The sequence below is a fragment of the Lissotriton vulgaris genome, chromosome 4_1 (assembly GCF_964263255.1).
Source record: "Lissotriton vulgaris chromosome 4_1, aLisVul1.2, whole genome shotgun sequence".
NCBI lineage: Eukaryota > Metazoa > Chordata > Amphibia > Caudata > Salamandridae > Lissotriton > Lissotriton vulgaris.
In genome coordinates this window covers 660,201,144-660,224,128 of record NC_141691.1, presented here as the reverse complement: position 1 = coordinate 660,224,128, position 22,985 = coordinate 660,201,144, and the positions used below count along the sequence as shown (strand labels likewise).

General features: G+C 46.4%; 1 protein-coding gene across 4 annotated transcripts in view; it reads right to left on the bottom strand.

Annotated features, from left to right (window-relative positions):
- SACM1L (SAC1 like phosphatidylinositide phosphatase) overlaps window positions 1–22,985 on the bottom strand; it is a 411,244-nt gene that overhangs the window by 232,032 nt on the left and 156,227 nt on the right. For all 4 annotated transcript variants that reach the window (XR_015309871.1, XR_015309872.1, XM_086964916.1 and 1 more), the window contains exons 8-9: window positions 9,478–9,563; window positions 8,203–8,289 (exon numbers count right to left, since the gene is read on the bottom strand). Coding sequence is in view for 2 of the 4 variants with exons in the window: in XM_086964916.1 (XP_086821042.1) it covers window positions 8,203–8,289; window positions 9,478–9,563 (173 nt within the window). In the remaining 2 variants the exon portion in view is untranslated. The remainder of the gene's footprint in view (window positions 1–8,202; window positions 8,290–9,477; window positions 9,564–22,985) is intronic.

Here is a 22,985-nt window from a genome sequence, read left to right as displayed (position 1 = left end):
ACACTGGCAACAGAGGCAGATTCCTCAGGAGCCAGTGCTGGGTGGGCGAGGAGAGCCCAGTCTCAGGGGAAGTGTCTAGGCCATTTGTACTTTAAAGATGATAAAATGTGTTTACATCATTCTAGTTTTCAAGGAAGACCCCTTCCTCATTATCCCCAAAATAATGGTAGGTGTCATGCTCCGAGTGGGCATACCCTTGGTTTGCGATAAAACAATCCCATCCTCTTTTGATGTCAGAAACATCGGAGCCGGCGTCAGGGAGTTGCTGGAGTTTGGCTGAGACACCAAGAGCGGCACCGGGTGTGTCACCATCCAGGCTGGCTCCAACCGGTGGGGGGAGGGTCAGTTTCAGTGATGGTACAGAACCTAGAGTCAGGGGAGTCTGGTTTGAGGAAGGTCTCAATCCCATGTGGGGTCTAGTGGCACAGTGAGTCGGGGAAGTATATGCCGGCGGTAGCCAGACTGGAGGACACCTCTGATCCGTGGGGCCCAATGGAGCTCCAAAGGGATACGGTAAATCACCAAAATCGTCTCATAGGACAATTTCAGCTTGGAGCTTGGCTATCTGTTGCGGTGTTGTCATATGTTCAGGGTGGAGCTGAATCAGAATGGAGTCCCTGAAAGGAGATCGGCTCGCCATTCTAAAGGTACCTCGTCAATTGCACAACTCTGAACAGAGAGAACAGCGAGATGGGGAGCCATTCTTCATCATTTTGTGTCTTGTGCCACCTGTTGGACTTACCTGAGCTTGTATATTCGATGAAGACGGTCCATGAGAGCGACGTCAAGAGTGGAGCCTAGAACGAGTCTGTGCCCGTGACCTCTATAGGGACCGCTTCTTCGACTCCCTAAGGTTTGAGACTTCCAACTTGACTTTGTTTTCTTGGAAGGCCTTTTAATTCATTGTCTACAGCATTCAGACGACTTTGAGACGCATTTGGTGCCTCCGCACTAGAAAAAATCTTAATGAGTGTCAATAACCAACATCTGTTGTTTACAGGACTGTTAAGATCTAAAAACCCTTTGAATGGTAACAGGTATGCACCCCTACATTGAGTGCTCAACTGTACTGTCATCTGAATCCCTAATGCTGATTTTTGTTGTCATAGGGAAACACTTATGAGTATGCACCATGACATAGGCTTGTCCCAAGGACTGCAGTTTTGTTGGACTGGGAGGGGCTCCAAAAGCGCTACCCTCATAGTGGTGGAAGGCTACCCCCATCACCAAGAGTTAAGCAGTAAGAGCACGGTAGTGGCAGCATACCGTGTAGGGATCTCTAGGAACAGTGCCACTGGAGTGAGGCCTACAGGATCACTCCCCTTTTTAAACTCCCCTTTTTAAATATTCCACTGCTGTATGCTTAACTCATACAGCATGACATCAGTTACTTGTAGAGTGCTGCTCGGTGCAGGAGTGGCAACTCTGCGCTGGATGTATGTGTGCCTGTATGTGTGCCTGGGAAGGGTACAGTACAGGGGTAGAGCAGTGCTGTGCAATAAATGTATGGTTAGCACAGGCACTGAGTGTATCTATGCCTGCAAGGAATACATTACATGGGAGATGTAGTGCTGTGCAGTGCATGCACCATGAAGCCATATGCTAGGTGTGTGTGTGCATGCGAGAAGTTCAATACATGAAGGGTAAAGTATTGTGCAGCGCCCGCATGGTGTGTGTGTGTGTGTGTGTTGCCAGCGTGGGTTTACATATAGCACACCATGGCACAATATTGAAATGATACAATACTGAGCAATGCACACAGAGTGATTGTGTGTGCTTGATTTATGTGAACCTGGGACGCATTAATACATGAAGGTGACAGTCAAGTACAGTATGTGTGCCGTGCACGTACACAGAGTGCAAATGTGCCTGCAATGGTACATTATATGGAGGACCCTGGGTTCCATTTTGGGAAGCCCAGGCCTGCCTGGTGAAGTCATGAGGCGTAGAGGTATTCTCTCAGACAGATGTGCATTACTGCATTACTGTGAGCTGGGTGGGACACGCGGGGGGAAGGGAGAGGGGGAGAGAAGGGGAGAGAGATAGAGGGGGAGAGAGAGAGAGAGATAGAGATAAAGAGAGACTGCAGCTGTAAGGTATCATAAAGAGTAGGGCTGGGAGTCCAGGATTAACCTTTTGATAAACGTATCATTGTGGCTGACATCCAAGTGTGAACTTTGGTCACTCCCAAGGCCTGTGTTGTGGATCTATCAGCTTTGGAGTCTCTCCTGCTGTGGCAGACAGACTTTCAAGAGGAAGACGAGAGAGAAGAGTGTACACTTCAAAAGAAGCAGAACCCCCAACATAAAACTTCAAAGACCCAGACCCTAAATCACATTTGGTGTCAAGAAATGCACTATTAGAAGTGGGGGTTAAGACCCCAAAATGTGTCATCTGTCAAGTACCCAGGTGGGCAGTTTGAAAAAGGCGAATCTCTGGAAGACTGCATGTGACCAGGACTGGGGGTAAAGGCATGCCAGTATTCCTGTTGGGTGAGGAGACGTCACCCTTGGAGACCAAGACCACCTGCCCTGAACTGGATGTGGGCTTGTCAGACCCCGAGGGATTCACTGCTGAAGGTGCTGTGGCACCACAGACACTTTGACTATTTCCTAAGAGTCAAAAGGGACTCTTGAGTAAGACTTACAAGTGAGAATTACCTGGATGCAGCCAATAGTGAATGGGGAATAATCCCGACCACATTGCAAGGAAGATGATGGGACAGGGATTTGCAAAATAAACACTAAAACCCTGACCTCAAGGGGATTGTGTTGTTGCTTATGAATGCCATATACTTCTTTGAATATGTAGAGTTAGAAATAAAATGCTTTTTTCATAAAAAACAGGATTCGACTGGAAATTGATTTATTGCCATTACTGAATGCACTTTAGTGATGAGATGTGTTCACTAACCTGTACCTACACTTCAACAAGAGGGAGGCTTGGACTGCCACCGACATTCAAGTTCAGAATGGGTACTTGTCCCAGTTGCTCAAGAACCATAGTAGGCCCTGGGACATCAGGAGTAAAATATCTCAACCATCACGGTTGGGCCCAGTAACCCCAGTGGACCTCCAAATGGGGTTCTAGCAAGGACCTAGATGGCTCTACCCATTTTTTAAGGGAAGGCATACTGCACATTTTTTTTTTAATGTGATGCCGGGTGTGTTGGTAGTGATAATAAAGTAACCAACATCAGAATGTGCAGGTGGTGCTCCAATAGTGGCCCCAACGTCATATTGGGAACCGATGGAGCCTCATGACAATGTGCGAGGGTATTGCTTGTAAGTTTCTAGATCTAGTCTGGCACCAGAGGGAAATTCACTAGGTTAGGAATCTGTATTTAGAAGTCTCCAATAGAAATATGCAATATCATGCAAAAGAGCCAGCCAGTCATAGGGCCATATAAAAAAGTGAAACTACCCCAACGATCCCACCAGGTGAGGAGGACTTGTCAGACCACTGGTTGCTACACCACAAACACATATAATAGGTAATCCATACAATGAATCCATTTACAAAATCATGATATAATTGTACATGAATCCACCATACATGCATAGGTTCATTTCTACTACCACAGAGAGATGCTGGGGATGTAACAGATAGATTCATGCATGCACATCTGTTGGTAAAGGAATGTGCATATATTCAGATATTTGGAGGGAAGTGTTGTGACACATCAACCAAGTCTTGGGTTTCCAGAGGATCCGGGGCCAATGTTATTGTAAACGGAGGCACAGTTCTGAAACTTCCACCCTCAGGATCCAAACAATACAAGATATAGTATCAAAGGTATGCAAGCAGAGTATTTGGGTAATGAACTGCCTTGGATTTTGGGTACATGTGTGACTTATGGGTCTGCAAGCTTCCTGTTCTTTAGTCCTGTATACTATTTTGGCTTCCATCCAACAAGCCTGAGGGTTAATACTCTACGGAGAACACACATACTATGATATTTTCATCATGGCCTTATTATAGAGGATTGTAAACACTGAATATGCAAATCTATATCTTTAGGTATGCTGTAGCTTCTCGGTAAAAAGAAAAATATTATCAACATTCTGGGCATATCCAGGATACAAACAATTTGCACCTGTAATCTCTAAATATCACTAAGGTTATGACATGCATGAAATGGGAGTAAGCTACCTACTAAAAAAACCTAAATAAGTATGGTGTTCCAAAAACAATACAGAAATACTCAGGTTTCATGTGAGCAGCAATTTTGACAGTTAGTGAGGAGGAAATCATGCAAGCGAATGGTAAGCAAAACTTAGATCAAAAGGTATTCAGCCAGTTACTGGCTGTGGCAGCTATATGAAGGCAATTTGGGGGATGGGATATTTATCTACTAAATAGTTATTATCCTTATACCCACTTTAGCCTTGTACCTTACTATGAGACCCCACTACATAAAAACTATTACCTCAAGGCTGCCAGGTTTCCATCTCACTCCACTCATATTTCCTTCACTATGCAGGTCATTACTCTGACCCTGCTCGCAGGCAGGTCGCTCCCCACACTGCTGCACGGCTCTGCCTGCATTATTTTTGCCTAATCTTGTATTTTTCTCCTGTGCCCAACTTGCTTTCTTGCCCAGAATTGTTTTTATTCCTCTGTGCCTGTACTTGTTTTCTTGCCTAAACTTGTTTTTCCTTCCTGTCCCCAGTTCTGCCGTGGCCCCCGGCGTTTTTTCCTGCCACTGCGTCCCTGCGGCCCGCCCCCCTGCAATCCCATTCGCTGCCCTGCTCCCACCTCCCAGCTGCTTCTCCCTCCCACATCCCCTCATATGGAGGCCGCGCCGCGACCCCGCACCAAGAACCCTGGACCCCACGAACGCCACAACGCCCAACACTGCTTCAATGCCAAAATCCTCCACACACTCAACACCGGACGATCACACACCTGCTTCCTGGCCGCCCCGAAGCGCACCCACAGAGCTTTCACCTGCCGGAACTGCAGCTTCATAAGCATCCGCCTCACCATGCTGTCGACCAGGAAAGAACCCAACCACCTCAGATGCATCCTTCAGACCCGCTCCGCCCGCAAACACGCAGTTGAACTCTGGGACCTACTCGACCCAACCTCCCCAGACGTCGCCTTCCTGACGGAGACCTGGCTGAACCCCACCTCGGCACCCGCCATAGCAGTCTCGGAAGGCTACAAGATCACCCGCAGGGACCGCACCAACAGAGCAGGAATCGCCATCGTCCACAGGAACACTCAGAGTCTAGACAAACAGCGACAACACCCTCAGCACCGCCGAACACCTGCCCTTTCAGATACACACTGACCCCAACACCACCCTCAGAGGAACCCTCATCTACAGACCCCCCCGGACCCCGACCACAGTTCAGAGACTCCATCGCCGACTTAGTCAGCACACACGCCCTCGCCTCCACGGACTATATCCTCCTCGGGGACCTGAACTTCCACCTCAAGAACAACAACAGCACCAACTCCACCACCCTGATCGACAACCTAGCCAACCTCTGACTCAGACAACTCGTCACAACCCCCACCCACACCACCAGTCACACGCTTGACTCAATCTTCTCCGCAAGCCCCCACGTCTCCTTCAACCATACCAGGAAACTCCACTAGACCGACCATCGCTGCATCCTCTTCACCTTCAAGAAACCCACCACACACCACCGCAACCAAAAGATGCCTCGCCGCTGCTGGAGCAAAGTCACCGAAGACCAGCTAACTACCACCCTCACCCAGAGCCCACCCGTCGACCCCGCAACCTCAGACAGTGGATCAACGACTGCGCCATCACCCTTGTCCCGATCAAAAAACCCTCCAACAGTCACACCAACAAGAAAGCCAGCTGGTTTACTGAAGACCTCCGGGCCTCCAAGCAAACCTGCTGAAAGCTGGAAAAGATCTGGCTCCGTTAACGGAACACCGGACAGCCACGCACCCCACAAGAACGCCACCCACAGACACCATCACCTCATCAGATCCACCAAAAGGGCCTCCTTCAAAGACCGCCTAGACAACAACGTGCACAACAACAAAGAGCTCTTCAACACGTGAAGGAACTCTCCAACCCCAGCTCCAACACCGACGACGTCCCACCCTCACAAGACCTGTGCGACTCGCTAGCCACCTTCTTCCACTGCAAGATAGCAGACATCCACGACAGCTTCAAGGCCACAACCGCCCAACAACCACAGAGACCTACGCCCCCACGACCACCATCCACTCCAACCGCTGCTCTCCTGGACCAACACCAACGACGACAACACCATCAAGATCATGAACACCATCCACTCCGGAGCTCAGTCAGACCCATGCCCACACCACATCTTCAACAAAGCCAGCACAGCCATCGCACCTCAACTCCGGAAAGTCATCAACACCACCTCCTAGACTGCAACCTTCCCGGAGAGCTGGAAGCACGCCGAGATAAACGCCATACTCAAGAAACCCAAAGCGGACCTCCAGAACTTCCGGCCCATCTCCCTGCTCCCGCTCCCAGCAAAGGTCATCGAGAAGACGAACAACTGACCCGCTACCTCGAGGAGAACAACATCCAGTCCTGGTTCCACAGCACCGAGACTGCCCTCATCGCCGCCACCGATGACAAAAAGTCCCTGCTGGACAACGGATAAACGGCGCTCCTCATCGTCCTGGACCTGTTAGCTGCCTTCGACACAGTCTGCCACCACACACTACGAACACGCCTCCACAACGCCGGGATCCAAAAGAACGCCCGGACTGGACCACCTCCTTCCTCTCCGGCTGAACACAGAGCATCCGCCTTCCCCCCATTCCGCTCCGAAGCCACAGAGATCATCTGCGGCATACCCCAGGGCTCATCCCTTAGGCCAACTTTGTTTAACATCTACATGGCACCGCTCGCCCACATCACCCGTCGGCACAACCTCAACATCTCCTACGCCGATGACACCCAGCTGATCCTCTCCCTCACCAAGGACCCCCACACCTCCAAAACCAACCTTCACGAGGGAATGAAGGCCATCGCTGAATGGATGAGATACAGCTGTCTGCAGCTGATCTCAGACAAGACGGAGGTCCTTATCCTCTGATCCACCCCTTCGGCCTGGGACGGCTCCTGGTGGCCGATCGCACTGGAAACCGCCCCAACACCCACCGACCACGCACACAACCTAGGGGTCATCCTCGACTCCACCCTCTCCATGACTAAACCGATCAATGCCGTCTACTCCTCCTGCTTCAACACCCTCCGCATGCTCCGCAGGATCTACAAGTGGATCCCCAATGAAACGAGAAGAACGGTTACCCAGGCCCTCGTCAGCAGCAGGTTGGACTACGGAAACACCCTCTACGCAGGAGCCTCTGCCAACTCCTGAGACGGCTCCAACGCATCCAAAACGCCTCTGCACGCCTTATCCTCGACACACCTGGCCGCAGCCACATCACTCCCCACCTGAGACACCTGCACTGGCTTCAGGTCAACAAGAGATTAGCCTTCACGCTCCTCACCCACGCACACAAGGCACTTCACAACACCGGACCAACGTACCTCAAAAGACGACTCCGCTTCTACACCCCCACCCGCCAGCTCCGCTCCGCTGACCTCGCCCTCGCCACAGTCCCCTGCTTCTGAAGAGCGACCTCCAGCAGCAGATGGTTCTCCCACCTCGCCGTCCACCTACGGCAGACCCAAGACCTGCTGACCTTCAGAAAACTCCTCAAGACCTGGCTTTTCGAGCAGTAGCAGCATTCCCCCATCCCAGCGCCTTGAGACCCTCACGGGTGAGTAGTGCGCTTTACAAATGATATGATCGATTATATAGAAATAAGGGGAGATTAGACAAATGCAGGGTCCCAGCTAAGGCACTTTGGTTCTAAAGCCATATTGTAAAAATACAATATTATAATCAGAAAATTCAAACGAGTCTTGCAAGTCATTTTTTGAAAGTCAGCAATTCTATAGTAGTAACTATTCCTCAAACCAACTAAACTGATGCTCAGATTATGTGAGTGTTACAAAAGCTATAATTTGTAGTTTATTTCAACAAAACTTACATGTGTGTTTCAAACAGTAGAACTTGTACTTATAAAGAATTTTAAACTAGCCACCTTGCAAAAACATTCCTTGTTCAGCATTTTGGGTATTTCTACACTCTTCGCCTAGAGACTACGTTTTTCCACTTTGTAATAAAAACAAGCAATACACACAAACATCAAGAAAACGTCACTCACGTGGTTCATGGTTCTGTGTATCTGTGGCGTTGGCTTGTATCTGAGATTTGGTCTCTGTGACCAGAAAAAGGGCATTGATCCACGAGTCTGAAAAAAATAAGTGAAAGAGGTTGTTGCAAACTAAATGGCCAAAGAAAAAAAAATGTATGATTGCTACAAAATATGAATTGCAACACTCTCAACACCACTGGGTACAATTAGCTTTATTAGGAGTCCCTGGCTTATCCTTCAGCTCTAACTTGTGGATACTGCTCCAGTTAGGTGAGGGTCCAAAGCGTGCATATATAGATATTTAATTAGAGCTACATACACCCGATACTACCCATGGTTTTGGGATCATACAGACATACATAGGTTCACACTAAGCAGCAGCATTGCACCACCACCAAGTGGGGTCTCTTGCAAGGGAAAAGCCTGGGCGATTGGTTTGTTGTATCCTTATGTATCCAGGATGGCACTGCTGAGGGATCCATGGGTGGAACACCAACAGGCTGCAGCACTGGTGTCAGCAATGCTCCAAGGTACTGGGATCAGTGCCTGCAAGACTGGCAACTGATTAGGTAGCAATGGAAAAGCGAAAGTCTCCGAATGAAGGAGCTGATCTTGCTGTGAGCAGTCTTGAAGAGCGTGGAGTAAGTCCATCACTCAACTTCACAATTAAGGCTTCTACAAATCAGTGGGAATTTGGGGGGTATTAACATATTCTGGAGTGCTTCAAGCTCCGATATGAGTGAAACCTAAAACTAGCCTGCTCATGGTCCAGTTATTCCTGCAATGACAGGTCAGAAGTGTCAAACGTTGCATCATGAAGTCCATCTTTTTACAGAGATGAGCAGACAAGTTCTCTACACTGATTTAGTAAAGAAGTGATTAATAAACAAGATCCGCGAATACAAATACAGTGATTATTTGTGCAATGTACAGGGGAAAGGTTTTCTTTGGATATATCCATAGCACAAAGAATGCATTTATACAGGTTTTAAAAAACTGCAGTTACTATCATGCCTGTAGCAAATTCCTAAAGCATATCAATTGCACCGCAATGATAAATCTAAAACATAACTAGTACACATCTAAGGCTAAAGACTGTAAACAGCTCACAGAATAAAACGTCTCAAAGCCTGCTTCTTAAACAATAAGGTATGTGTTATTTATAGAATAATATATTACCACCTTTTAGTTTGAATCTATATTCTCTAGTGATATTTTATAATAAAGGCAGTAAAACACTGGATTAAGTGTATGTAAAATAGTCAATTAAACACCAGTGCGTACCTGGACAAAAGACACCTTGTTCCCGTTGTAGCTAACTATTTGTTCTGTTTCAACAAAGTTTGCAGCATGGCCTTCAGAATCAATACCTATAGTAAATAATGCAAAAGACAAAATACTAATAACAATAGAGACAAATGTAACAACTTTTGGGGTAGAGAAGCTTACGTAAGAAAAAATACTTTACATCAATTATAGGTAAAGTTGAAAGAGTGGCATACATGGGCATATGCAAAACAAACAATGGCTTTGGGCTCAAATCTTACAGACAAATTCTATTTAATTACAGTTCTGTTAGGTGTAGGAATCTTTCTCTGTATATAGTGTACTACAAAAGAAGTAAACTGTGCAGAGAGCCTTTCAGGTCCCCAAATGGCTTACAGAGACAAAAGTAGAAAATACTCACACTCTTTTGTGGTAGTGTGGGCGAGAAATTAGGCTTATCAGAGGGTAGTGCTAAGCATTTGTTGTACTCACAGAGGCTATAAAGGAGACACACACTTAAAGAATAAATCAGAGACCAATTTAGAAAAATAACACTTCTTTTTTAATATATTTCAATTCTAAAAACTTAATTCAAAGTTAAGTCCTGTTTTCAATAGGAACACGTACAATAAAGTAAAGTTTTTTTAAGTTGTCTGCCTTTACGCACAATGCAATCCTAGAAGGAAAAGTCAGAGATGCATAAAGCTAGGTACAATCTGTTTCGAGGATGTACCTTCAGGGTTTGAAGTTGTAGTGGGCCTGGGTCCAAAGTATTACCAGCAGGTCTTCGGGAACTGCCCAGGTCCTACCATGAGCAGCATGTTGGTGAAGTTAGTACCTGGCGTGTTATGGAGAAGGGGGTGCCACTCAAAAACAGGGGGACTTGTGGACAAGTCCAAGAACTCCAAATTGGGGGCATGGATCACAAGGAGTCTTGGAGCAAGGGGGCACAGCTGGTTCGTTTGGATCTGGGCTAGGCAGCTCGGTGTAGAGTTGTTAGGTCGGCTGTGCCAGGTGCACAAACATATTCCTCGTGGTCAAGGCCAAACAGCTGGCAGGGGCAAAATCAAGGCTGCTGTGCTACTCACAAAGTGATTCTCAGTGATTCTGATGGCCCTTGATGGCTGCCTGGTCCTGGTGCAGTGGGAATTTGGATTGAAATCTCACGGTTGGTGTTTGATGCAGGGCATCTGGTAACCCAGGGGTTGGTGCTGCACGGCTCATGCTGGTCCTGGTGTTTTCACACTCGGTGGGGAGAAAGATCTGACCTTCCAGAGGACGAGTAACTTCTCCTGGTCGTCTGTGTCGTCTGTGTCCCTGGGCAGCTGCAAGGCGGTGAACAAGACTCTGTTCGGTGCTTGCGAACTGCAGGGGAACAGCTACTCTACTCCAAGCGAGACTGCAGGTGATTTTCGAAGTGCTGGCAAGCTACCCAATGCTTTGGTATTTATCCAGCTCGCAGGACAAGTCCCTCTATTGCGACTGTCGAGAAAGGGCTGAGGATGGGCAGAGTTTGGTGCCAAAAGTCCACAGTTTTGCTTCAGTTTTCGTGATCAAGGCAGCATGAGGCAGAGTGATGTCATTAGTGATGTCACTGACCATGTCATGAATGATGTAATATGTGAAGTCATCAGCCAATGTATTGCGGGGGTGCAAGTTATAGTTAGCTCAACTAACTATAACGGCCAAATCTCTCTGGTTTTCTACGAGTGGTTTCTACCAGTGTTTTTTTCAGTGAATTTCTAAGGTTTTTTTAATGCTAATTTCCAACTATAATGTCCCTGAAACCTATGGTTTTTTTCAGGTAATTTCAATGGTTTTTTAAATGCTAATTTCTAACTAGGACTACAGAGGTAAGACCTGTGCAGAAAGAGGATGAAATGGGCAGAAAGAAGCAAGAGAAATGCAGAAAGAACCAGCAGAGGTGCCGAAAGAGGCCTTGTTGCAAAGTCATCCTGTGCCTCCAACTTTTTGCTGACAGATCCTGGTAGTAACTGACTCTGCCTAACCGGGCCTGGAGCCAATGCTATCCTAAAAAGACACTTAGAATACAGTGAAAACACTTACATACACTAGGGTACACTATGGGTTGGGTACCACTGTGATTGGCATGACCTCCCCTGTAAGGCCCTAGTACATATTAGGGCAGGGGGATTAAAACTACCTCCAAGTCAGAGGTGCAGAAACATGCTTCTTTAACTAGTAGTCGCATTTGCAGAGTGGTAGAGAAAGGGTGCTCAGCCTCCGACCAGCGCTCAGGAATTCCGCTGCGTAGGACTTACAGGAGGTCTTCTTGGCCCCCAAAGTCTCTCAGGAGTAAAGTGGACTTCGTACCCCATCCCATAGTCGGCCAGGAGGCGCGTTTGCAGAGTGGTGGAGAAAGGGGGCATGGCCTCCGAAGACATCTTAGCAATCCTACTGGGGTAACAAGAGGACTACTAGGCCCACAAGGACATCCTTGGGGGGCCAACTACCTTTTCTTTCAGAGCAGTAACTGTTGAGGAGATAATGATTCTTATTTCCAAAATAAGATATGGCTCACCTTACGATCCACTTCCTCCCATGATATTTAAACAAGCCCTGGAGGTACTTGGAACCTGATTAACATCCATTTTTAACACCATGTTTACAGAAGGGGTTTTTCCCTCTATGTGGAAGAGAGTCTCGATTTGCCCCTTTTAAAAAAAAGCCAACCTTGATGCACTGGATCCAGGCAACTATAGGCCCATTTCTCGCCTTCCTGTTCCAGTGAAACTGGCTGAAAAGGTTATGAATAACCAGGTTACTCTATATTAACAAGAGCATAATATGCTGGATGAGGCGCAATTTGGATTCAGGTCAGAGCATAGCACTGAAACAACGCTCATAAAGGCTACCGATGAAATAAGAACAGTAATGGACACAGTGGGTGCTGCAGCTCTTGACCTGCTTGACTTGTTGGCGGCCTTCGACACGGTACACCACAAAACCTTGCTTAAAATTTTGAATTCCTTGGGGATTTCTGGAAAGGTTCTGGCATCGGTCTCCTCCTTCCTAGATGATAGGACCCAATCGGTGGCTCTGGGGAACTGGACTTCTCCATCCTTCACACTTCCTTGTTGTGTTCCACAGGGCTCTTCCTTGAGTCCTACACTTTTTATTAATGTTTGTTTCGGAACTGGCAGCCCTTATTAGATCCTTTGGAATGACGCTAACATCTTACGCGGAGGATACCCAAATCATGCTAAGTATTAGTAAAAATACATCACCGCCAGTAAATAGATTCAGGGACTGCATAACAGCTGTCAGCTCATGGAGTAGTTCACACTACCTCAAGTCAAATTCTGGGAAAAACAAGGTAATTCTGTTCGGTAATTTTTCCCCTTCATGATCACAGATTTGGCGGCCAACTGACATGAGAGCAGCACCTACCCCAGTCCCGAAAGTAAAAAATGTGGGTGTAATTATAGACCAGAGACTTGACTTTTAAGCTCAAGTTAAATTAGTCTCTTCATCAAGTTTCTTTATGCTCAAAGCCATTAGGAAAATTCTACCTCTGGTCCCAACAGACAGCAGGAAAACGGTCACCTCCCAAGTCCATTCCAGACTAGATTACTGTAATGGGCTGTATCTTGGCATGCCAATGAAGCAACTTCATAGGCTCCAGATGATCCAAAATGCGGCTGCAATACTTCTTTTAGGGATCCCCACATTTCATTCGGTGGGAATCCATATTCAAAGTATGCACTGGCTGCCAGTTAGAACTCGGATCAAGTTTAAGACTTTGTGTATTACATAGAAGTTATTTCATGGGGCCGGCCCCCAGTTCCTACAACAGTCACTTCACTGGTACTCTCCCAATAGAAGTCTGAGATCACGAGGAGCAAACGTGATACTCTCTCAGAGAGTTTACAAATCTTGCTGGGGTGGTAGAAGATATGTGGTGGGTGCCATCAGGCTCTGGAACTCCCTCCTGCTTATCAGAAATATGCCCTCTCTGACTTTGTTCCTGAAAGCCATCAAGACTAGGCTGTTCTTCGATTAATGCTTCTGCCTGCTTCTCGATTTGCTAGCGCCAAGACACCATCGGTAATCGCGCGCTGTATATATTAATAACATAACATATTACCTCCAGTAAGTACCACACAGCAGGATTGCTAAGTTCTCATAACAGGCCACACCCCTTTTGCCCACCACTCTGCAAACACGCTGCCTGATGCGCGCTTCGATGGGTAATGAAGTCCGCTTTACTATTGGGGGCCCTTAGGGGCTAACTAGCCTACCTCTTACCTCCAGTAAGCCCCACACAGTGGGATTGCTGAGAGGTGGACACAGGCCACACCCCCTTTCTCCACCACTCTACAAATGCGCCTAGTTGGCGGATGAAGTCCCTTTTCCTCATGAGGGTCCCTGGGTGCCAACTAGCCCACCCGGTACCTCCAGTATGCCCCACACAGCTGAATTTCTGAGAGTGGTCCTAGGCCACGCCCTTTTTACATTACTCTGCAAATGCGGCTCCTGGTGCACCGCTGCTCGGGAGATGAAGTCCACTTGTGTCCTGAGGTCTTCAGGTTACAAGAGGCCCTCATCGCCCCACCAGCAGTGCGCCAAGAGGTGCGTCTGCAGGGGCATGGCCTCGTACCACCTATCTGCAATTCTGCTGCGTTGGGCGAGATGCCGGATATGGAGATATATATATATATATATATATATCTACACATACATAACAAAAGCCTAACGGTGAACCCTTCTTGTTGTCAGCACCGGACTTACTTTCTCCCCAAATGTTTCTCTTCCCCTCAAGTTCCAATTGGGGTTTGTGTGCACACTGTCTGGCACCCACCGTAACTGTGCCTATTCCCTAGGGAACTAAATTCAGCTAAACAACCGCAAAGGTGCACCACTAGATACTTCAAGGAATAATATTTATCAATATAATCAATCACGAAGATAAGTCCATACGGATCACGGTGGAAGCGATGGCTCTCTGGACTTACTTTCTGTCGGAACGATTTATTATGATCGACCGGACAGGTCGCCATCGCATTTTTTCCTCGAATAAAACTTCGGAGTTGGATACCTCGAGGACACCTTAAGAAACGTTAGGTTGTCTCGAACTCTCACAAACCCAGTTTCCAACCCGTGGCAAGATCTCAATAGAGCGTGCACACAAACACAGGATATCCGTATTATTCATTGCTTGCGTGATGATCAGTCACGCTTGAACATTTGAGTATATTCCTTCAACTTCTTTGAGCAAGCAACTTGGTATTAGGAGCTGTATTGGAGCTTTTCCATCGAGGATTCATTTGGAAATAGTCTTATTCTAAAAATAAGCCATGAAGAAGTCCCATGTGGACAAAACGCGTCGGCTGTTTGGTGTTCATTATTGAAAATAAAGAAAGACAAGAAAACATAATCTTTCGTGATTGATTATATTGATAAATATTATTCCTTGAAGTATCTAGTGGTGCACCTTTGCGGTTGTTTAGTTATATACATACACACACATTATATACACACACATTATATATATATATATATATATATATATATATATATATATATATATATATATATATATATATATATATATATATATATATATATATATATATATATATATATATATATATATATATATATATATATATATATATATATATATATATTCACTGAAAAAACCATTGGTTATAGACCATATATAGTTAGGGATTAGCCTTTTCAAAACCTTATTTTACTCACACAAAACCATTGAAATTTCATATATAGTTAGTTCCACTAACTATATATCGAGCACCCGCAATCCACTGCTGATGATGTCACATATTACATCATTCATGACATGGTTAGTGACATCACTGATGACATCACTGATGACATCTCAAATGACATCACTGATGACATCACTGATGACAACATCCAGTGACTGTATGTTTCTGTAAAGTTAAAATATGTCTTACATATTGAAGAATGAGTGGATGTATAAGTGTCTGGATGAAGGATTTAGTAGGTGCATGACTGACTGTATGAGTGAGTGATTAAATGTGTCTCACTGAGTGCATGGGTTAGTGACTAAACTGTTTTAATTTGTGCATCATTATATCTGTTGTTCTACAAACTGCTGCATATGTTGATCAGTAGCTATATGAGTAACTGTATGGGTTATTCATTGGTTGTCCAAGTATTTGTATGGGAAACTGAGTGTGTGTGTATGGGTGGCTGGGAGGTGTGTGACTCTGTACATAGATGTGTGAGTATTTGATTCACTATATGTATGGGTTCAAAAGTGCATGTGGAAACAGCTGTATGGGCGGTTGACTGTGCATGAGTGTATTAGTGAGTGAATGGATATCTCAGTGCTACATGTCAAAGTAAGTACATATGTAAAACACAGTACATGTGAGAGTTGACATATATAAATAACTGTGCATAAGAGCCAGTGAATGTGTGAGTGGCTGTATGGATCATTGTGAACATGTATCAGGGATTGTATAAGAGAGTAAAGTAAATATGTGTTAGTATATGTTTGAATAAGTAAGGTGTGTATAACTGTATAGTTGAGAAAATGGAGGTGTGATTGATTTTTTGCATAACTGACTAGGTGTGTGAGTAACTCCATGGATGAGTGACAGTCTGTGACTGTCTGTTTACACTGATTGTATCTAAAGTTATATTAGAGTCTGAAGAGGTTCATGGTATTATCACATGAATGATATCATCAGTGATGTGATCAGTCATGTCAAATGAGATGTTATCAGTGATTTTATCAGTGATGTCATTTGAGATGTCATCAGTGATGTCATTTGAGATGTCATCAGTGATGTCATTTGAGATGTCATCAGTGATGTCATTTGAGATGTCATCAGTGATGTCATCAGTGATGTCACTAACCATGTCATGAATGATGTAATATGTGACATCATCAGCAGTGGATTGCGGGTGCGCGATATATAGTTAGTGGAACTAACTATATATGAAATTTCAATGGTTTTGTGTGAGTAAAATAAGGTTTTGAAAAGGCTAATCCCTAACTATATATGGTCTATAACCAATGGTTTTTTCAGTGAATTTTCAAGGTTTTGTAAATGCAAATTCCTAACTATATATGGCCTATAACCTATGGTTTTTTCAGTGAATTTCATTGGTTTTTTAATAGCAAATATCAAAAGCTGTAAAATGTCAAGTACGTGATAGGTAAAAACTTTTTCGTGTTTATGCACGCTGATGTGCTTTGAACGCTGCCCCCCTCCCCTCTTTTCTCTTAGTAGTACTCTCTCTTTGCAGATAGTGAAGAGTAGTTAACGCAGGCCTTTACCCCCGTTGTAATCCGTCGTGCCTGCTTGTCTCTCCATTTGATTGATTGTTATCCAAGCATTTACTGTTTTACAATTGATTCTCTTTGGTTCATTCTCTATTTACAAACAAGCACAAAGTCGCAATACTCTGTTTAGTCTTTGCAGATAGTGAAAAATCGTGAAAAATCGTGTAAAAAAATAAAATTAATCGAGCAAAATCAGTAGGCCACTAATTGGATCTCTTTTTGACCTCGCTAAAATAGAAATATTAGGAACAACCCTTCATGAGAAATACGAAAATAGTGAGATGAACTGAGCTCCACACCATGAGGGCTGCAAGACAGCTCGGCTCCGTCACCCACCCCGCCCAAAATAACGACAAACCCTATGCAAATATTAAAAATATAGACAACACACCAGCAAAGAAACAGGGTAAAACATTTTATTAAATAACTATTTACATAACTATTTTATACTTTTTATTGCCCGATCCGGCTAGCTCAATCGATCGAGCATGAAACTCATGCACTCTGATAGCAAGCGTTGCTACTGATGCTATGCAGACCAAAACTGGTTTTCAGTTTGTACATTTTTCTAGATTTTTCCATCCAAGGTTGGTTGAGTTTGTAGAACGATGGCTTCAGATTTTCAACATACGGTGTGGTGGCGCGGACTGGGAGGGGGCGCTTCGCTCCTGCCCCCTCCCCAAGTAAGATTTTCATACGTGAAAGTACGTTAATGGTTTTGGTCCCTGAGTTGCTTCAATGTCACTGCCATTCTCAAATGGCATAAGTTCTGGATGTTGGGTGCCATAGTTCAGAGTTCTGAGCAGCGCTAGTAACACTGTCTGAAGCTTATTTCCACCTACTGCAGCTTCACTATTCTCAAAGTAAGTGAGTGTCGTTTGTGGACCTGACTGCATTTGAAAACAATGTGATATGGTACCTCCCTAAACCGCTTGACGGAGGCCCCCGAGGGGCGGTGTGATGGCACGGACTCGGAGAAGACGCTTGGCTCCGACCCCCTCCCCAAGTCTTATAGCACCGGTTTAGCCTGAGATCGCCCCCGACATAGGCGGCCGGCTCCCGGGGTCCGGCGGAACTTTTTGCCTTTTGATGACTCTTCTATTCTGGACCTTGTCCCACAATCCGTTTGACCTGAAGACACGCTGTAGTGGGGCGCCCCTTTACCGTTTTAGTTGCCATTCCGCCCGCTTTTGCTACACTGTGCCTCTTCCGCCATTCAGCTGTTTACCGCCCGCTCTTGCGACTACAGCGTCTCGCTCACCATGTAGTTGAGTTGCTCCCGCTCTTGCGATGCAACGATAGGCAACTGCCACAGGACTCTCAAAATGGCGGCCGGCTCTTCAGATTTGGGCGTGGTCCACTAAAATGGCCCTGGGACACCTTGGAACTCGGACGCTTCCCTGATAGGGCTTGGGTCCCATTCTCGAAAGCGTCCCCTCAGCCGTGAAGATTCTACAAAAGTCTTGGGGGCCCCCGACTCCTGCAGGCTTCTGGTGGGGAGCGGCTGCCATGTCTGCTCGTGGAATGGCCACGACGGAGCTACGAGATGGTAGTGCTCTCATGCTGACGCCAGCTTTAGTCTGAAACATCCAGAAACACTGTAGACTACCAATTCGATCAGTTCCGGTAGCGCCCCAACATGACCCGGTAGAGAAGAACTTGCCCTCCCCTCTTTGACTGATGGTTCTTGTTGCCTGTCCCCTCTTGTCATTTTACAGAACTTTTTGGACTGCTGAAAGGGGTTGTGTTCCGAACGCTGGTTGGTGGAAACATTTTGACTATATTCTTGACCTACGTTGTCGCGTAATGCGTTCTATGACACGCCGCGTTAGCGCACCCGGAAGTGATCCGGGGCGCGGCGCACAGCGCGTAACTTAAGCATAACAGGTCATGTGACTTGTTAATAAAACTTTTTATTGGTTCATTTTACTTTTGTTATTTTAATAATGAAAAGCTTGGTCATATGACCTAAAAAATACGCTTTTTATTGATTTCGAACTTTTTTTTTTATAACATATATGTTATAATATTCCAGGCTAATGTACTTTCCCGGAAAATTTACAACTGTCCTGCAAGTAAAATATATCCTTTTTCGAGAAAAAGGGCGTTTCTTCGTTCCATGACGGAGCCGTTGAGTAAAAGAGACTCGGCCTGCTGTCTTACTCGCCGATACGCCTGATTATCAGATTATTATCGATCACTTTATGTTGCAGGAGTGGAAAACACAACTGCCCTTGACCATTTATCTTTACTGCGTTCCTACATATTATACCTTTTATCCGTCATGTAATTGGACTGCTTTATTTCACTTGCCTTTTACTGATTCGAAAACAGTGACTAAAAGTAAAAACTTTACCAATGTAAATACTACTACCATGTTTTGTTTTAAAAACCTTTATTGTGAAAATGTCAGTATACAAATACGGGCCTATAACCACGTGGGCCGGCCACGGAGCAAACTGAAATCGTATATGATGAGGAGACATTTACATTATAGAGGAACGTAACGAACGAGCCATTAGGTTGCAAGAACTAAGGTGTCTAACAGTTGCGGAATCGGTGGACGTACATTTTGTAATTAAAATAAGACAGGGCCACTTACAAAAAAGTTATCTAGATATACATTTGCGTGCAAGTACCATGGGTGACGTTAATTCGAACTTTCAATAGTACAGTAATCAATAACACATCAGAACTTAATATCCATAGGGATGTCGAAATATTCAATCAATTCTCGTCCCCGCCCGCCATGAGCATCAAAACTGCATTCATATCTCGTGATATCAACGTTGTTCAACCAGTACACAACAAGGAGTTACGAGTCCCATTTATACCGGCGCCATTTTGGGCGAGGCCGGGCAGGTCCAAGATATAGTGAAAATGTCTCCACCAACCATCGGCCAGACCAGAACCCCTTTCGGCCCTTTATGCTACAAGATGGTGTCTTCCATTCAGAAAATATTGTTGGCAGCATTTTGAAAGGAAAGATAAACAGCCGTTCTCCTAGTGAGTCTCACATTGTTACATTTAGGAAGAATGTTGAAGAGTAATATGTGGAAAATCTGAAGCCATTTTTCTACAAACTCTCAATCAGCCTTGGATGGAAAAAAAAATCCTGAAGAATGTACAAACTGAAAACCAATTTTTGTCTGTATAGCATCAACAGCAACGCTTGAGTCAAATTTGTGTCAAGCCGCCATTTTCATTCAATCAATAGCGTCCCCCTGCACACATTCAGGGACCTGGTCGTGTCTTCAGGTGAAACGGATTGTGGGACAAGAAGCAGAAAGGAAAAGGAAAAAAGTTCCGCCGGACCTCGGGAGCCGGCCGCCTATGTCATGGGCGATCTTTGGCCACACCAGGGCAATAGTGAAGCTGCAGCAGGTGCAAATAAGCTTCAGACAGTCTTACAAGCACTGCTCAGAACTCTCAACGATGGCACTCAACATCCAGGACTTGCCATCCGGATCTTGGCGCCTTGTGCTGGTTCCGACCTATTCACACATCGGTCCACTACTGACATCACCTCATAAGCCAACGGGGCACCCCACACCGACTTTCGGCGCAGCATTGTAGGATGGCCACACCAGTGCGGCAACTTGCTGGACACAACCTCGGTGCCATCCGGATCTCGGCGCGTTCGAGTCACTGTACCGCAAGAGTGACCGGAACTCAGCTGAATACGCCGTCTTTCGGCGCAGCATTGTAGGATGGCCACACCAGTGCGGCAATTTGCTGGACACCACCTCAGGCAATAGTGAAGCTGCAGCAGGTGCAAATAAGCTTCAGATAGTCTTACAAGCACTGCTCAGAACTCTCAACTATGGCACTCAACATCCAGGACTTGCCATTCGGATCTTGGCGCCTTGTGCTGGTTCCGACCTATTCACACATCGGTCCACTACTGACATCACCTCATAAGCCAACGGGGCACCCAACGCCGACTTTCGGCGCAGCATTGTAGGATGGCCACACCAGTGCGGCAACTTGCTGGACACAACCTCGGTGCCATCCGGATCTCGGCGCGTTCGAGTCACTGTACCGCAAGAGTGACCGAAACTCAGCTGGACACGCCGTCTTTCGGCGCAGCATTGTAGGATGGCCACACCAGTACGGCAATTTGCTGGACACCACCTCGGTGCCATCCGGATCTCGGCGCGTTGTGCTGCCTTCGGCCTACTGTAGCCGCAAGTGCGGACGCAACTCAGTTGGACGGCGAGTGAAAAGATAAGGGGCGCCGCACTGCAGCCGAGGAGCCTCCATCTTGGGGGAGACGCACAGCCCCCACTGACTGACGCGACCTCACAGGCCAATGGGGCGCCCCACGCCGACTTTCGGCGCAGCATTGTAGGATAGCCACACCAGTGCAGCAACTTGCTGGACACTAACTCGGTGCCATCCGGATCTCGGCGCGTTGTGCTGCCTTCGGCCTATTCGCACATCGGTCCGCTACTGACGCCGCCTCACGTGCCAACGGATTTTCTACGCTTTTTGTAGCCCTATGCCGCATAACAGGTCATGTGACTTGTTTATAAAACTTTTCATTGGTTCATTTTACTTTTGGTTTCCTAAAGATGGAAGGCTTGGTCATATGACCTAAAAATAACACTTTTCATTGGTTTAGAACATTTTTTTTTCCCAAACGATGAAAGCCCCACCTTGTTTCTGGATGATTCAGACTGAAGCTGGCGTCAGCATGAGAGCACCACCATCTCGTGGCTCCGTCGTGGTCATTCCGCGAGCAATCATGGCAGCCGCTCCCCACCGGAAGCCTGCAGGAGTCGAGGGCCCCCAAGACTTTTGTAGAATCTTCACGGCTGAGGGGACGCTTTCGAGAATGGAGCCCAAGCCCTAGCAGGCAAGCGTCCGAGTTCCAAGGTGTCCCAGGGCCATTTTAGTGGACCAGGCCCAAAACTGAAGAGCCGTCCGCCATTTTAAGAGTCCTGTGGCACCCGCCTATCGCTGCACTGCAAGAGTGGGAGCAACTCAACAACATGGTGAGCGAGACGCTGTAGCCGCAAGAGTGGGCGCAACTCAGCTGGATGGCCGCCACCTGGGGAGGCCCGTTCACGCCGCCTCCCCCACGCCCCCCCCCGTGCCGCCCCACGCCAATTTTCGGAGCAACATTGTAGGATACCAAAACCAGTGCGGCAGTTTACTGGACATCACCTGGGTGGCATCCACATCTCAGCGCGTTCTGCTGCCTTGGGACTATTCGCACAACAGACCGCTACTGACGAGGCCTCCCTCCGCACCACCCGGGACGCCCCACGCTGTTTTTCTGAGCTGCATTGTAGGATCCCAAAAACCAGTGCGGCACCCAAGTGACATCACCTGGGTGCCATCCAGAACTCAGCACGTTGTGCTGCCTTGGGACTATTCGCACAAAAGACAGCTTCTGACCATTGTTGCTTTTTTTTGTCAAAAATGTTTAAATGTTTTTACAGTTTTTGTTCCGTTCGTTATATTTAAAAGTTAATAAAGTTTTATAATCCTACTTTGTTGGAGTGTTATATATTTTTAAAAAATCGGGTGAATGGGGCCTTGAATCGGGTTATTGTCATGTGTGGGCTTTGCAAGTGTACTGCTACAGGATCGGACATTTCAAACTCAAATGCACGTTCTTTTTCTTACCTTTCCGAAGCATGGAGCGCAATAGCAGGCAGAGAAAGGGTGATGCAAGTGTTGAACACTGCCTGGCCTGGAAAGTTGCTGGCAGTGCCCCTCCCCCCCCCCCCCCCCCCCGCCCGCTCCTGAAAGAGGACACACACACCGCCGCCCCGAGTACTTCACAGATATTTAAAAGACCATGCGCTTGTTCATGAGGCTTAAATGGTTTATCACCCCTTCTAGAACCCCTGCATCGACCCTCTGACGTTTCCTGGAAAAATTACCACGTAACACAATACCAAGCCTTGTCAGCTGAAACCCCCGAGGAATCGTGGGGCATATTATCAAGGGGGTTTATCTCCGCTTTTTTGGCTTTAAAAGCCAAGAAAGCGGAGATAACATTATCTCCCTATTACCAAGCTGTCGCTAACACCAGTTAGTGACAGCTAAAAGGAGATAGCGACCATCTTGGGCCCCGCTTTGCATGTCAGTGATATTTATCACTAATGACATGCAAAGTGGGCGTGCCAAGATGTTAGCGACTGGAAACAGTCCCTAACATCGCTATCTCCTATTACCAACTTTTGGAGATATTCGCGCTAAGCGCGAATAT